The sequence below is a fragment of the Pseudophryne corroboree genome, chromosome 2 (assembly GCF_028390025.1).
Source record: "Pseudophryne corroboree isolate aPseCor3 chromosome 2, aPseCor3.hap2, whole genome shotgun sequence".
Classification (NCBI taxonomy): Eukaryota; Metazoa; Chordata; class Amphibia; order Anura; family Myobatrachidae; genus Pseudophryne; species Pseudophryne corroboree.
In genome coordinates, this window is record NC_086445.1 from 111,129,315 (window position 1) to 111,145,802 (window position 16,488).

Below are 16,488 nucleotides of genomic sequence, written 5' to 3' on the forward strand. Positions count from 1 at the left end.
TTGCCTCTCTGCCAGGTTGCAGTCTGATTTGAGAGTTGTACTGAAGGAAGAAGTAATACTGAGCCACCATGGAAGTAACTCTGGCTTCCTCCTAAACCACAACATTTATATTCTTATCTTTACACAGTATTACAGAAGGTGCCCATAGCAACCAACCAGTTTTTCTACCTATTTTATAGATTGTACGTGATAAACATTAGCTAGAAGCTCTCCACTCTGTAGAAGTTTTGGTACATATACCTAATCACTGGTCTTCTGGGACTCCACAATGCTCCATGTAGGAGAAAGCAACCACTGTAGCCGAGTGCAATGTTAGGTCACAGGGTACTTTTACTAATGTTGCAAAACATGGCCACAAGGTTGTCTACTCCAGTGCCCTGTAACTCCATAGGCACATTAAAGCAGTGATTTCCCACGGCATTCCAAGGGACGTCACTTAGAGACTTACCACTTCCTTGAGCTTTGCCTCAATTTCTTCTGAAGTCAGTTTTTTACTGAGGGGCGTTTTCCTCAACAACATATCACAGTAATTAGCTAATAATTCCGGGCACTTTGATTCCGGTTGTGTTTTCAGTCCCACCCTGTAACAACCATCAGATAAAATAAACAAAAATTCTGACAATACTCCAAATTAGAGAAAAAAAGAAACCTAAACAAATAGGACTCTTCTACAATGGGGCACTCTTATCGTTAGCAGAAGTGATGTAAACAAATGGAATAAAACTTAACCTTAACCAGTAGACCTCTCATTAGCTGCACTGAACCTTGGGTCTCAACAGCTAAAAGCAGAAACGGAAAGGCTTCCATAGTCTCTGGTGTGTACTTTATCTTCTAAGGGCTGTCAGTCTCTCACCCCTCATTCAGTGCCAAGGTAAATGGGGGGCAGCAGAACCCGGAAAACGCCAATGTAGCCCTGTCTGCCCATACACTGTCTTTATCTGTGGACACTAATCAACAATCTCTATTTACCCACAAGGGGGTAATGTGAATACATGTGAATACAACTGCTTTCAGTTTTTGGAAAAGGACCAGAGTGCTTTTTGATTTTGTGTGTTTCACTTTCTAAATGCTTGTATATGTCTGTTCATATTTTGCCACTATTGGGGAATAACTGTTTTCTATATTTTATTGATTAATATTAAAGATTACGTTTTATTCCATTTGTTTACATCACTTCTGCTAACGATAAGAGTACCCCTTTATAGAAGAGTCTTACCTATTTCTGTTTAGGTTTCTTTTTGTCTCTAGATTTTGCATTACTCTGAGGGAACACCACCACTGTATTATATATAGATGATAAATTATCTGTACAATCTATGTGGTAATTTAAACTATAACAAATCTCACTTGATAAAGAATCCACATTTCAACTTATTATAATACCTGTGCATTGAGAAACTCCCTCCCCTGTACAATACTCCAAATTAGATGATCAAACCTTGGCCGAGATACATATTCTAAACACTTAGAAGACTATTTATTTATTTGAAAAAAAAACCAAACTAAAATAACAAAACAAAACTAGAAATCCAGATTCAGCTTTTTATTTAGTCCCTGTTATAACAGAAGTTTATGTTGTGTTGGGAAATAAAGATGTGAGACTTTACCCTTTCTGCTTCAGTGGTAACTCGAGTTTAAATATTGTAGCATCATTTACAACCGCTTTATATGCCTGAAGGAAAACAAATACACAGTATAACAAGATCAATACATTGTAATGATGTTTTTGTAATTAAAATGTAAGAGAAAAATTGAAATTGAAATTGTCAAAGGATTTCATTTCTCTCCAACCTCTCAAGCACCACTCAGAAATGGGTGTAGTACGGCTGACCGGCGGTCTCCTGACCGCCGGTCAGCTTACCGACGCCGGGATCCCGGCAGTATACCGGCGGGGAGGGGCGAGTGCAGCAAGCCCCTTGCGGGCTCGCTGCGCTCGCCGCGCTGCGGGCTCGGTGGCGACCTGCGGTCGCCACGGGTTCTATTCCCACTCTATGGGTGTCGTGGACACCCACGAGTGGAAATAGTCCCTGTTGGTCGGCATGCCGACCATCGGGACAGTGACCCGTCGGGCTGATGGAGGGTCATGTGACTGTCGGTCAGCTGACCGGCGGACACATGAATACCACCCCTCAGAAATGACCCCTTTACAATTCTGGTCACAAAACTCATTACTGCCTTCTGCATGATGAGCTGCCACCACCACACTGCTGCTTCTCTACAGAGGTGTCCACGTATTATTAAACGTGAACAAGGAATCTTGATTATGAAAGTCCATGTTTCTCTATATATAGCACTGTGGCTGGAAATACTACTGATCCCATTTGGTGTTTTTTTTCCCCCCACATTTTATTTTCATACATGAAACAAAAATTGGACTTTATTTCCTTTTTGGAGGGGAGTTGCGATTCTTTACTACACAAAATACTCCAATGAAAATAAAATCACAATGTCTTTTCTTAATGTGAAATGTAGCACAAGTATTCACCCATACAGCTAATATACACCACAATAACCCCTGCAGCAGTCAGTTGTCGGGGTGGTATTCAGCATGCCGGCTGTTGGGATCCCAGCGCTCAGTATACCGGCGCCGGAATACCGAAAACCGGCATATGACACCTATTCTCCCTCTTGGGGGTCAACGACCCCCCTGGAGGGAGAATAAATAGCGTGCACGTGCCACCGTGCCTGCAGCGCGGCGAGCCCGCAAGAGGCTCATTTGCACTCGCCCAGCTGTCGGTATGCCCGCGGTCGGGATTCCATACTACTCCCAGTTGTCTACCTGCATAGAAATATTTCAACTGATTTCAAAATAAGAGAACCCTGGACTTATTTTCTGGGAATATGTCAATTCAATCATAAAGAAATGGACAAAATGCCACAAGTGAACTGGTGTAGAACTAATCAGGGTTATGCAGTGGGTTCAGAGGGTACAGGATTTAGTTAAAAGGCAAAAGAAGTCTTATAAACGGATTGGCACTTTAAACTTGCGGAAATATCACGGATCCTATTACCTAGAGAACATGACCCCTTCATATTGTAAGTAATAAACAGACAAACGAGAGTGGTGTGGGGGGTGTTTTTATTAAAATACCACATTTTGTGTCCGTGTCCTGTCTTTTGCTTAATAATTCTCTTTACGGGTGTCAACAGTCCCTTAACCCATTTTGGCCCAGGTGGATAGTTTTCTCGCCAGCACTTCCATATTTTATCATTATACTGAAAAAAGAAAATTCCACTAGATTATTCTTAATTGGGTCAATATTAGCCATCCCGCAAAAAAATTCTTGAAAAATCAGTGAAAACTACCTACCTGGGCCAAAATAGGTTAATGTCCAGGCATACTGGGACTTGTGGTTTGACACAAGCCATCAAGCTGGGGCATGCTTGCTGGAGCCTGTAGTCCACCTGTAAAAAACAATATTACACTAAAGTGCCAAAAGTCATAGGATAGATGCCTGGTGTCATGTAGGACCCCTGTCCCATAAATGTTCGATTGGGTACATATCAGGTGAACGTGGTGGCCACACCATTTGTTGGAACTCTCCAGAATGCTCCTCAAACCACTTCTGGACAACAGTCCATTATCCTTCTGGAATATTCCATTGTTGTGGGGGTACATGAAGCGCTGCAAATGGTCACCATGCAATGCAATGGAGCGGTTACTGGTCAAAGACATTTTCAGGTGGACCCAACCCACGCCACGTGAACACAGTCTGCATTACTATGAAACCACCACCAATCTGCAAGGTGCCTTGTTGACAACTGGGTCCATGGCCTCATGGGGTTCTCACCAAACCCTACCATCACCCCCAAAAAACTGGAACTGTGACTCATCACACCATGCCTCCAGGATCCAATTAGCAATGTCACAAGCCCATGTGAGGCGTTGTGTCCGGTGTTGTAGTAGTAACAGGGGCACTTTATCCCATGGAAGCTAAAGAGTGTTGCATTGACCTGCTGGATATGTGCCTAATACCTCTTGCATTGAATGTGGATGTGATTTGTGCCAGTGTCGCTTATCTGTTACCACGGACAATTCTGACCAGACGCCGCTGGTCATTATCATTTAGCACCCGTAGCCAGCCCCTGCACTGTCCATGGTGGGTGGTAATGCCTCCAAATAGGTATTTCCAGTACACACATGACATTGTAGATCAAGGAATGTTGAATGTCTGCACAACTTCGGAAATGGAATACCATCCGACGGGCACCCACTATCAATCCTAGTTCGAACTCTGATAATTCACGTCCGCTTGCCATGAGCAGCCTAGCCGATGACTCACAAGATGTCAGATTACAACTGATGAAGGTCTGGCCTTTTCCAAGACTTCACATTACGGTGGCGCCACATAAGATTACCTTTACATACTGCTATCCCATGACTATTGGCACATCAGTGTATTTTGCTAATTACTTTTACCTCCACACCCCAAAGCCCAGTCTGCAAACGAAGTCTGTACATATCATAGAGATATGTGCAGGGCTTCACATGAACTTGCCGCACCACAGGCAAGTCTATTATTTGGGTAAGTTGGCCGTAATTCTTTGGTTAGTTTTGCAAGCAAAGGCTTAATAAATCTGCATTTTGTATTCTTCTCTATTTAAAATAAATATTAGTTGGTCCATTGTTCTAAAGTTGATCATTTGGTCAGTTTGTAAATGCAAAACAACCCAAAAAACAAAAACGACCTTTAGCAAATACACCCCAAAGCCTTTAAATACATAAAATACATTACTGCCAACCAAAATGAGAGATAAAGATAACATGGGCTTACCTTGTCCCGAGCAGTAAGAAAACGTGGATCATCCTGAAACGCTTCTTTGACTAGTTTGCTAAATCTATTAAATAATGTCAGTAATTGCTCTACGTACTTCTCTGAGTCCTTGAAGAGAGAAATTAGAAAACAAAAATTACTCTGTGCATGTTCTGCGTATGTAACCAATGACTCTGCGCGTGCTCTGCGTATGTAACCAATGACTCTGCGTGTGCTCTGCGTATGTAACCAATGACTCTGCGCGTGCTCTGCGTATGTAACCAATGACTCTGCGCGTGCTCTGTGCATGTAACCAATTACTCTGCGCGTGCTCTGTGTGTAACCAATTACTCTGTGCGTGCTCTGCGTGTGTAACCAATTACTCTGCGCGTGCTCTGCGTATGTAACCAATTACTCTGCGCATGATCTGCACGTGTAACCAATTACTCTGCGCGTGCTCTGCATATGTAACCAATTACTCTGTGCGTGATCCGCATCAGGTTGTATATAACAATACAACTGGTTTTCCCCATGCTTCCTTCGGATTGTATAGAACTACAGCACTCTCTACTAATGGCTGCTCACCAACGCTCTACCACATCACATATACAGAAAAAGCTGTGTATTACAACATGCAGAGGAGGAAGATACTTACAGTAGTAATGGTTTCTGCAGCTGCCACCATGTCAGCTAATCCGGCGCTAACAATGTGCTCTTCCAGATCTTTTAACATTGGCTCAATTCCATTTGGAACTTTATCCATGAGGGAAAACATTAAGTGCAACTCTGAGAAGAAACCAGAGTGAACATATCATAGATGGACAGATGGACATTAAATACCATCCATCCATACACATAATCCATACACACAAATAGCTATAAATATGTGTGTCCACCTGACTAGCAGCCCAAAACCTTATCTGTGCTGCACAGTATAGGGGGAGCCATTCATTTAGCTGCTAGTAGGTCACACCCTAACACCCTGCATGGGATATCAGGGCAGGAAAACCTTGCTTGTATTTCTTCTGGTTCAAACCGGAAGTGCAGATAAAACCTTGGGGTGCATGTATGAAAGTATGTTAGGAGGCGAGGTACTCCATATATCGGCTGTCGGGATCTCGGCACTCAGCATACTGGCGCCGAGATCCCGACCACCGGTATACCGACACCTTCTCTCCCTCTTGGGGTGTCCACGACACCCCTGGAGGGAGAATAAATAGCGTGGCGCGCCACCCTGCTCGCAGCGTGGCGAGCGCAGCAAGCCCGCAAGGAGCTCTTTTGCCCTCGCCCCACTGCCAGCATTCCGTTGGTCGGGATCCCGGCGCCGGTATGCTGGGCACTGGGATCCAGAGCGCCGGCAAGTCGTAGTACACCCGTTAGGAGGTAACTGGTATCTGCACATTATGTGCTGCAGTTACCGTTTCATCCTCATGTATTAAAGTGGGGTTAGTGACGGGGCGCCCCCTATCAGACAAGATACAAGATACTATGCAGATGTGCCAGCCATTGTATGAACGGTCAGAGGACGGGTGCCGCTGGTTTCCTCAAGGTGCAAACACCGGTAAGGACAGCCGATAGTGGGAGAGCGCTGATCACCAAACAGGTGGCTTAAACTCCGCCCACTTTGAAATATCATCAATCATCCAAGCGGCCGTTAATGACTAACTGAATCAGCCCCTAGGAACCCATCATTTAGAATGTGCAGTATAAAATCACTGCCACAAAAGCTGTCCTGTATACACAACACAAACTTTGTTGTGAAACTGAAGAACGAACACACTAGAATTGAGGATCACATTTACGACCCACATTGTGACAAAGGCTTTGTTTCGTATAGACAAGCGTTTGATACAACAATCTTTCTGCATGGGTGTGATAGGACCCCCAACATCTACACCTCGTACTACTGGGGACCCTGCACCTGTCAATCTGTGCTACTCTGAGCATTTCAGTGATCTGACGGTTACAGTCGACACTCATTAGGTCGTCCACTGAAGGTTGACAATGCCATTAGGTCGACATGTACTAGGTCGACAGGTCAAAAGGTTGACATGAGTTTTTTTTCACATTTTTTTAGGGGGGGGATTTTTTTCATACTTAACGATCCACGTGGACTACAATTGGAACGGTAATCTGTGCCGAGTGAAGCGAGCCATGTGAGGGGACACGGTGCACTAATTGGGGTTCCCCCGTCACTTTACGGAGAAAATGACACCAAAAACCTCATGTCGACCTTTTTACCTGTCAACCTAGTACATGTCGACCTAACGCCCATGTTGACCAAATGCATGTCGACCTTCAGTGGTCAACCTGAGTGTCGACCTAAGTTGTGTCGACCCAACAACCCATACCCTGATCTGATTGGTTACAGGCTGTTCTATACCTGTCCACTTCAAAACCAGGCACAGAAGGAAATGAAGCAAGATGACAAAAAGGAGTGTAACTGTAAATCATGAAGATCGCCCATTGGGTGGGTGGCGTTTACTACCAGGCAATTATTACTTATCCACTTACTATCCGTCTCATTGCGCTTGATCATTCCTTGGCACTCAGCTAAAATAGTCTCTTTGAAGGAGGTCACAAGGGCATTCACGCAGCACTCCATCAGCTGTGAAGTGGAAAATACAAGTCACTGTAATGAATGGATGGATGTCCTCTGTTACGATACACTGCATCGAATTGTAATAGCGCCACAGGAACGAAACGCTGCACCGAATTGTAATAGCGCCACAGGAAGCAAAAATAAGATTTTACTCACCGGTAAATCTATTTCTCGTAGTCCGTAGTGGATGCTGGGACTCCGTAAGGACCATGGGGAATAGCGGCTCCGCAGGAGACTGGGCACAACTAAAGAAAGCTTTAGGACTACCTGGTGTGCACTGGCTCCTCCCACTATGACCCTCCTCCAGACCTCAGTTAGGATACTGTGCCCGGAAGAGCTGACACAATAAGGAAGGATTTTGAATCCCGGGTAAGACTCATACCAGCCACACCGTATAACTCGTGATACTATACCCAGTTAACAGTATGAAATATAACTGAGCCTCTCAACAGACGGCTCAACAATAACCCTTTAGTTAGGCAATAACTATATACAAGTATTGCAGACAATCCGCACTTGGGATGGGCGCCCAGCATCCACTACGGACTACGAGAAATAGATTTACCAGTGAGTAAAATCTTATTTTCTCTGACGTCCTAAGTGGATACTGGGACTCCGTAAGGACCATGGGGATTATACCAAAGCTCCCAATTGGGCGGGAGAGTGCGGATGACTCTGCAGCACCGAATGAGCAAACTCTAGGTCCTCCTCAGCCAGGGTATCAAACTTGTAGACTCTTGCAAAAGTGTTTGAACCCGACCAAGTAACAGCTCGGCAAATTTGTAAAGCCGAGACCCCTCGGGCAGCCGCCCAAGAAGAGCCCACTTTCCTCGTGGAATGGGCTTTTACAGATTTAGGGTGCGGCAGTCCAGCCGCAGAATGTGCAAGTTGAATCGTGCTACAGATCCAGCGAGCAATAGTCTGCTTAGAAGCAGGAGCACCCAGCTTGTTGGGTGCATACAGGATAAATAGCGAGTCAGTTTTCCTGACTCCAGCCGTCCTGGAAACATATACTTTTCAGGGCCCTGACTACGTCCAATAACTTGGAATCCTCCAAGTCCCAAGTAGCCGCAGGCACCACAATAGGTTGGTTCACATGAAAAACTGATACCACCTTAGGAAGGAATTGGGAACGAGTCCTCAATTCCGCCTTATCCATATAAAATACAGATAAGGGCTTTTGCATGACAAAGCCGCCAATTCTTATACACGCCTGGCCGACGCCAAGGCCCACAGCATGACCACTTTCCACGTGAGGTATTGTAGCTCCACGGATTTAAGTGGCTCAACCCAATGCGACTTCAGGAAATCCAACACCACGTTGAGATCCCACGGTGCCACTGGAGGCACAAACGGGGGCTGACTATGCAGCACTCCCTTAACAAACGTCTGAACTTCAGGCAGTGAAGCCAGTTCTATTTTGGAAGAAAATCGATAGAGCCGAAATCTGGACCTTAATGGAACCCAATTTTAGGCCCATAGTCACCTCTGACAGTAGGAAGTGCAGAAATCGACCTAGCTGAAATTCCTCCTTTGGGGCCTTCCTGGCCTCACAGCACGCAACATATTTCCGCCATATGCGGTGATAATGGTTTGCGTTCACTTCTTTCCTAGCTTTAATTAGCGTAGGGATAACTTCCTCCGGAATGCCCTTTTCCTTCAGGATCCGGCGTTCAACCGCCATGCCGTCAAACGCAGCCACGGTACGTCTTGGAACAGACAGGCCCCCTGCTGCAGCAGGTCCTGTCTGAGCGGCAGAGGCCATGGGTCCTCTGAGATAATTTCTTGGAGTTCTGGGTACCAAGCTCATCTTGGCCAATCCGGAACACTGAGTATAGTTCTTACTCCTCTCCTTCTTATTATTCTCATTACCCTGGGTAAGAGAGGCAGAGAAGGGAACACATACACCGACTGGTACACCCACGGTGTTACCAGAGCGTCCACAGCTATCGCCTGAGGGTCCCTTGACCTGGCGCTATATCTTTGTAGCTTTTTGTTGAGGCGGGACGCCATCATGTCCACCTGTGGCCTTTCCCAACGGTGTACAATCATTTGGAAGACTTCTGGATGAAGTCCCCACTCTCCCGGGTGGAGGCCGTGCCTGCTGAGAAAGTCTGCTTCTCAGTTGTCCACTCCGGGAATGAACACTGCTGACAGTGCTAACACATGATTTTCCGCCCATCGGAGAATCCTTGTGGCTTCTGCCATCGCCATCCTGCTTCTTGTGCCGCCCTGTCGGTTTACATGAGCGACCGCCGTGATGTTGTCTGACTGGATCAGCACCGGCCGGTGTTGAAGCAGGGGTCTAGCCTGACTTAGGGCATTGTAAATGGCCCTTAGTTCCAGACATTTATGTGTAGGGAAGTCTCCTGACTTTTCCATAGGCCTTGGAAGTTTCTTCCCTGTGTGACTGCCCCCCAGCCTCGAAGGCTGGCATCCGTGGTCACCAGGACCCAGTCCTGTATGCCGAATCTGCGGCCCCCTAGAAGATGAGTACTCTGCAGCCACCACAACAGCGACACCCTGGCCCTTGGAGACAGGGTTATCCGCCGATGCATCTGAAGATGCGACCCGGACCACCTGTCCCACAGATCCCACTGGAAGATCCTTGCATGGGACCTGGCGAATGGAATTTCTTCGTAAGAAGCTACCATCTTTCCCAGGGCTCGCGTGCATTGATGCACCGACACCTGTATTTGTATTAGGAGGTCACTGTCTAGAGACGACAACTCCTTGGACTTCTCCTCCGGGAGAAACCCTTTTTATCCTGTTCTGTGTCCAGAACCATACCCAGGAACAGTAGACGCGTCGTAGGAACCAGCTGCGGCTTTGGAATATTCAGAATCCAGCCGTGCTGTTGTAGCACTTCCCGAGATAGTGCTACTCTGACGAACAACTGCTCCCTGGACCTCGCCTTTATAAGGAGATCGTCCAAGTACGGGATAATTATTTCGGCCATTACCTTGGTAAATACCCTCGGTGCTGGGGACAGACCAACGGCAACGTCTGGAATTGGTAATGACAATCCTGTACCACAATTTTGAGGTACTCCTGGTGAAGAGGGTAAATAGCGACATGCAGGTACGCATCCTTGATGTCCAGTGATACCCTGAAATTTTCCAGGCTTGCAATAATCGCCCTGAGCGATTCCATTTTGAACTTGAACCTTCGTATATAAGTGTTCAAGGATTTCAATTTTAGAATGGGTCTCACCGAACCGTCTGGTTTCGGTACCACAACATTTTGGAATAGTAACCCCGGCCTTGTTGAAGGAGGGGTACCATGATTTCACCTGCTGGAAGTACAGCTTGTGAATTGCCGCCAGTACTACCTTTCTCCGAGGGCAGCCGGCAAGGCTGATGTGAGGTAACGGCGAGGGGGAGTCGTCTCGAACTCCAGCCTGTATCCCTGTGATACTACTTGCAGAACCTAGGGATCCACCTGTGGGCAAGCCCATTGGTCCCTGAAGTTCCCGAGACGCGCCCCCACTGCACCTGTCTCCACCTGTGGAGCCCCAGCGTCATGCGGTGGACTCAGAGGAAGCGGGGGAAGATTTTTGATCCTGGGAACTGGCTGTCTGGTGCAGCTTTTTCCTTCTTCCCTTGTCTCTGTGCAGAAAGGAAGCGCCTTTGACCCGCTTGCTTTTCTGAAGCCGAAAGGACTGTACCTGAAAATACGGTGCTTTCTTAGGCTGTGAGGAAACCGGAGGTAAAAATTTTTCTTCCCAGCTGTTGCTGTGGATACGAGGTCCCAGAGACCGTCCCCAAACAATTCCTCACCCTTATAAGGCAGAATCTCCATGTGCCTTTTAAAGGCAGCATCACCTGTCCATTGCCGGGTCTCTAATACCCTCCTGGCAGAATGGACATTGCATTAACTCTGGGTGCCAGCCGGCAAATATCCCTCTGTGCATCCTTCATATATAAGACGACGTCTTTAATATGCTCTATGTTAGCAAAATATTATCCCTGTCTAGGGTATTAATATTATCTGACAGGGTATCAGACCACGCTGCAGCAGCAGCACTATTTATGCTGAGGCAATTGCAGGTCTCAGTATAGAACCTGAGTGTGTATATACAGACTTCAGGATAGCCTCCTGCTTTTTATCAGCAGGCTCCTTCAAGGTGACCGTATTCTAAGACGGCAGTGCCACCTTTTTTGACAAACGTGTGAGCACCTTATCCACCCTAGGGGATATCTCCCAACGTGACCTATCCTCTGGCGGGAAAGGGTACGCCATCAGTAGCTTTTTAGAAATTACCAGTTTCTTATCAGGGGAACCCACGCTTCTTTACACACTTCATTCACTCATCTGATGGGGGAACCAAACACTGGCTGCTTTTTCTCCCCAAAAATAAAACCCCCTTTATGTGGTACTTGGGTTCATGTCAGAAATGTGTAACACATTTATCATTGCCGAGATCATGTAACGGATGTTCCTAGTGGATTGTGTATATATCTCAACCTTGTCGACACTGGAGTCAGACTCCGTGCCGACATCTGTGTCTGCCATCTGAGGTAACGGGCGTTTTTTGAGCCCCTGATGGCCTTTGAGACGCCTGGGCAGGCGCGGGCTGAGAAGCCGGCTGTCCCACAGCTGTTACGTCATCCAGCCTTTTATGTAAGGAGTTGACATTGTCGGTTAATACCTTCCACCAATCCATCCACTCTGGTGTCGGCCCCACAGGGGGCGACATCCCTTTTATCGGCCTCTGCTCCGCCTCCACGTAACCTTCCTCATCCAACATGTCGACACAGCTGTACCGACACACCGCACACACACAGGGAATGCTCTGACTGAGGACAGGACCCCACAAAGTCCTTTGGGGAGACAGAGAGAGAGTATGCCAGCACACACCAGAGCGCTATATAATGCAGGGATTAACACTATAACTGAGTGATTTTTCCCCCAATAGCTGCTTGTATACACATATTTCACCTAAATTTAGTGCCCCCCCTCTCTTTTTAACCCTTTGAGCCTGAAAACTACAGGGGAGAGCCTGGGGAGCTATCTTCCAGCTGCACTGTGAAGATAAAATGGCGCCAGTGTGCTGAGGGAGATAGCCCCGCCCCTTTTTCGGCTGACTTTTCTCCCGCTTTTTCATGGATTCTGGCAGGGGTAATTTATCACATATATAGCCCTGGGACTATATATTGTGAAGATTTGCCAGCCAAGGTGTATTGTATTGCCCTCAGGGCGCCCCGCCCCCCCCCCCCCCCCCCCCCCCCCCAGGTCGCCCCCCCCCCCCCCCCCCAGCGCCCTGCACCCATCAGTGACCGGAGTGTGAGGTGTGCATGAGGAGCAATGGCGCACAGCTGCAGTGCTGTGCGCTACCTTGTTGAAGACAGAAGTCTTCTGCCGCCGATTTTCCGGAACACTTCTTGCTTCTGGCTCTGTAAGGGGGCCGGCGGCGCGGCTCCGGGAACGAACACCAAGGTCGGGTCCTGCGGTCGATCCCTCTGGAGCTAATGGTGTCCAGTAGCCTAAGAAGCCCAAACTACCACCAGTTAGGTAGGTTCGCTTCTTCTCCCCTTAGTCCCTCGCTGCAGTGAGTCTGTTGCCAGCAGATCTCACTGTAAAATAAAAAACCTAAAATATACTTTCTTTCTAGGAGCTCAGGAGAGCCCCTAGTGTGCATCCAGCTCAGCCGGGCACAAGATTCTAACGGAGGTCTGGAGGAGGGTCATAGTGGGAGGAGCCAGTGCACACCAGGTAGTCCTAAAGCTTTCTTTAGTTGTGCCCAGTCTCCTGCGGAGCCGCTATTCCCCATGGTCCTTACGGAGTCCCAGCATCCACTTAGGACGTCAGAGAAACAGATTAAACCAGACATGCCCTACATTAAACATAATGATAAAAGAGTGGCTATGACACACTGTACAGCAGGATGTATCCACAGTGTACTAACAAACAAAGTCAGCAAGAAGATTTGGGACCAAGGAGCAGATTGGAAGGTGATAAAGTGGAGAGAGTTTTCCTACCTACCAACAAACCAGCTCCTAACGATCATTATTCAAACACAGCCTGTAACATGGCAGCTAGGAGCCGACTGGCTGCTACTTTGGGGTAGATGTATTAATTTGCGGCTACAGCCGTTATTTGTCTGGACCTGCTTCACCTCCAGATCGTGGTGAATCGGGTACATATACCGTCTGCATGTATGAAGCACCTAATTGCCAAAGAGAGAGTGTGTTACATCACCTGCCCGGCGATCTCCGCTCCCCTGCTGCCACTGACTCGCGCTTTAATGCATACTGCGCATGCCCAGTCAACTACCTCCCAGCGTCAACCGTGGCAATAGTGGAAAAAAAATAAAATACTCAAACTTTATTGTTCTTGTCTGCACAATCGCTGGCTGTCAGAGCAGAAAGGCAGGACAGCGCTGTGCTTCAGGCAACAACAGCTGCAGTAGTCGGAATGATCAGTCCCAAATCTTAAAGATAGCAGCAAAGATAATGCTAGGGGGGCATAGTGCCCTGTCAGGTAGCACCCCGCCGCATGAATACATGGGGGAGAAGCAGTATCAGTGCACATAACGTGAGCTTACGCCACTTCTCCCCGTAACAGCACTTATACATCTAACCCCTTTATCTCCGTCCGAGGCTTAGTACATCTGCCTCTAAGTATAATAAACAAGGTAGAGTATCAGATATTTTTACAACCTGCAGGAGCAATTCTGTTACATCTTGTAGATACAATTACTACATCACTAATTACCAGTAACTGGCTGTGTATAAATGACAAACAAAACTTCATTATAATGATGCTCTAACACAGAGAGCATCCCCCTGCTGGCCTTCATCATCACTTGTAATATTCTATAAGCAGAGTAAGCTACAGACAGGAGGACATGTGTAGCTGCTGCTTTTAGCCAAAATTGTAGTGTCCTGAAGAACAAGCCAAGTAACATGTATACATCGGCTTCATTTACTGTGATTGAACCAGGCGGCAACAGGTCAAACAGGTGGGGGGGGTTTTCCCCAATGCCACCCGGTTTCTTAGCTGCGTCAAAACCCTGCCGCATCTCATCCGTAAGGGTGAAGATGTCAACGTACTTCCCCTTCCGGATTTTTTCTCGTGTAATTTTATTGCGATTGACATAAATCTCAAGCCCTTTAGGCTTGAGATTGCCTAAAGGATAAAATAAAAAAGGGGCAGACTAGATGGGCCAAGTGGTTCTTATCTGCCGTCAAATTCTATGTTTCTATGTAACCAAGAAGAATAGAAACAGCAACCAAATTAGTTACATTAGCAGTAGATGGGGATGTCCTTAAGAATGATTATAGGGACTTAGGCCAGAAACTAAAAGAAAGGACATCTAAGGTAATATTCTCCAAAATATTACCAGTGCCACGCACTAGTCCAGGGAGGCAGAGGGAGATCAGGGAGGTAAATGTGTGGCTTAGAGAATGGTGTAGGAAGGAGGAGTTTGTGTCCCTGGAACACTGGGCGGACTTCTCAGTCAGGCGCCATCTTTTTTGTTGCAATGGAATGCACCTGAATGAGAAGGGGGCTGCGGAGCTGGGGGGAAGAGAAGATGGTTAGTAGGTTGGAGGAGCTTTTAAACTAGGTGCCTGGGGGAAGGGTTTAGCTAGAAACTATGGGTCATGCAGTGAGAATAGTAAGGATGGTGGTAGTGAGCAGTAGAGGTTCTTGCCACGGTCAAGCAGGCTTTTAGCCCGGGGTGCCGCAGCCGCAAGAGCCGCTACTAATCCACCCTCCCTCCCCACTCCCCGGCCCCTGGCTGCAGCGGTCGCTGTGTGCGCCCGCTGCAGCCGGCGTAGCTGAGTGACGCTAGAGGTCAAAATTGACCCCTAGTGTCAATGCGTCACTGCTATGGGAGAGACGTCATGACGTCTCTCCCATAGAGAGGAGCCGGCGCCCGGAGACAGCAGCAGCAGCGGTCTGGAAGCAGGAGCGAGGCTGGTAAGTATTGGTTTTTGTTTGTTGGGGGTTTTTTTTAGGGTTTCAAAGCGGCGCTACTACAGGGAGCACAGCTACAAGGGGAAATTAACTGGGGGCATAGCTACAAGGGGAAATTAACTGGGGGTACAGCTTCTAGGGGCAAAACTACTGGATGCACAGCTACAGGGGGGCACAAGTACAGAGGGATAACTCTGGGTATGCCCCTTCCCTATGAAGAAGCCACGTCCCTTCCCTATGAAGAAGCCATACCCGTTTTGGGGCGAGCGCCCTCGGCGTGCACCAACTGTATTTTACCGGGGGGGGCACAGGAAACTTTCACCCTGGGCGCCACAAGGTCTAGTACCCGGCCCTGGTAGTGAGCTAAATGGGGGTGGAGAAGGGGGGAGGGAAAGAGCAGCCGGCAAGGGTATTTCCATGGGTTCTAAAAAGGGTATTAACACAGGTATTGCCAAAACATTAACTAACAACAATTATGTGTCATCATTTCAGCATATAGAAAATGACGTACGTAGCATAAGGGAAAATACTTATGTCGGGGCGGAGAGTTTAGGCCGAAACATTGGGTTGATCAAAGGGAAGAGTAAGGTGGGCAGTATTAAGTATGGTGGGGGTGGAGAGGGAGCGAGAAGGACAATCAGTAAGAGTAACTCTAGGGAGGCACTAGTAAACCATGATGGGATACCTTTAAAAAAAAAACAAGCGGAAAAGGAACCGCTAAACTAAAATGTATGCTTGCAAACGTAAGAAGCCTAGCAGGTAAAATGGTGGAATTGGAACGGTTAGCATCAAAGGCTCAGTATGATATTATAGGTATTACAGAAACATGGTGGGACGACTCTCACGACTGGGTTGCGAACTTGGAGGGGTATTCTCTTTTCAGGAGGGACAGAGCAAGCAAAAGAGGAGGAGGTGTATGTCTTTATGTTAAACCATCTCTTAAACCATATTTAAAGGAGGTTATTTATGAGGGGACTGGCGATAATGTGGAGTCACTATGGGTTGAAATCTCAAGTGGGGGTATTGATGAAAAAAAACTAGTTATAGGCACGTGCTACAAATGCCGGATATTAGCATACATGAGGAAGAACAACTCTTGCAGCAAATCGAAAAGGGCTGCGGGATTGGGGGACATCCTAGTGATTGGGGATTTTAATTATACTGATATTAATTGGAGTAATGATGGATCACTACTTGTCTCAATTAGTT

At 47.2% G+C, this 16,488-nt stretch overlaps 1 protein-coding gene across 1 annotated transcript in view; it reads right to left on the reverse strand.

The window, feature by feature from the left end:
* CUL5 (cullin 5) overlaps positions 1–16,488 on the reverse strand; it is a 190,852-nt gene that overhangs the window by 40,926 nt on the left and 133,438 nt on the right. The window contains exons 8-12 of the mRNA XM_063951611.1: positions 7,269–7,362; positions 5,410–5,540; positions 4,776–4,883; positions 1,608–1,672; positions 449–581 (exon numbers count right to left, since the gene is read on the reverse strand). Of these exons, the coding sequence (XP_063807681.1) occupies positions 449–581; positions 1,608–1,672; positions 4,776–4,883; positions 5,410–5,540; positions 7,269–7,362 (531 nt within the window). The remainder of the gene's footprint in view (positions 1–448; positions 582–1,607; positions 1,673–4,775; positions 4,884–5,409; positions 5,541–7,268; positions 7,363–16,488) is intronic.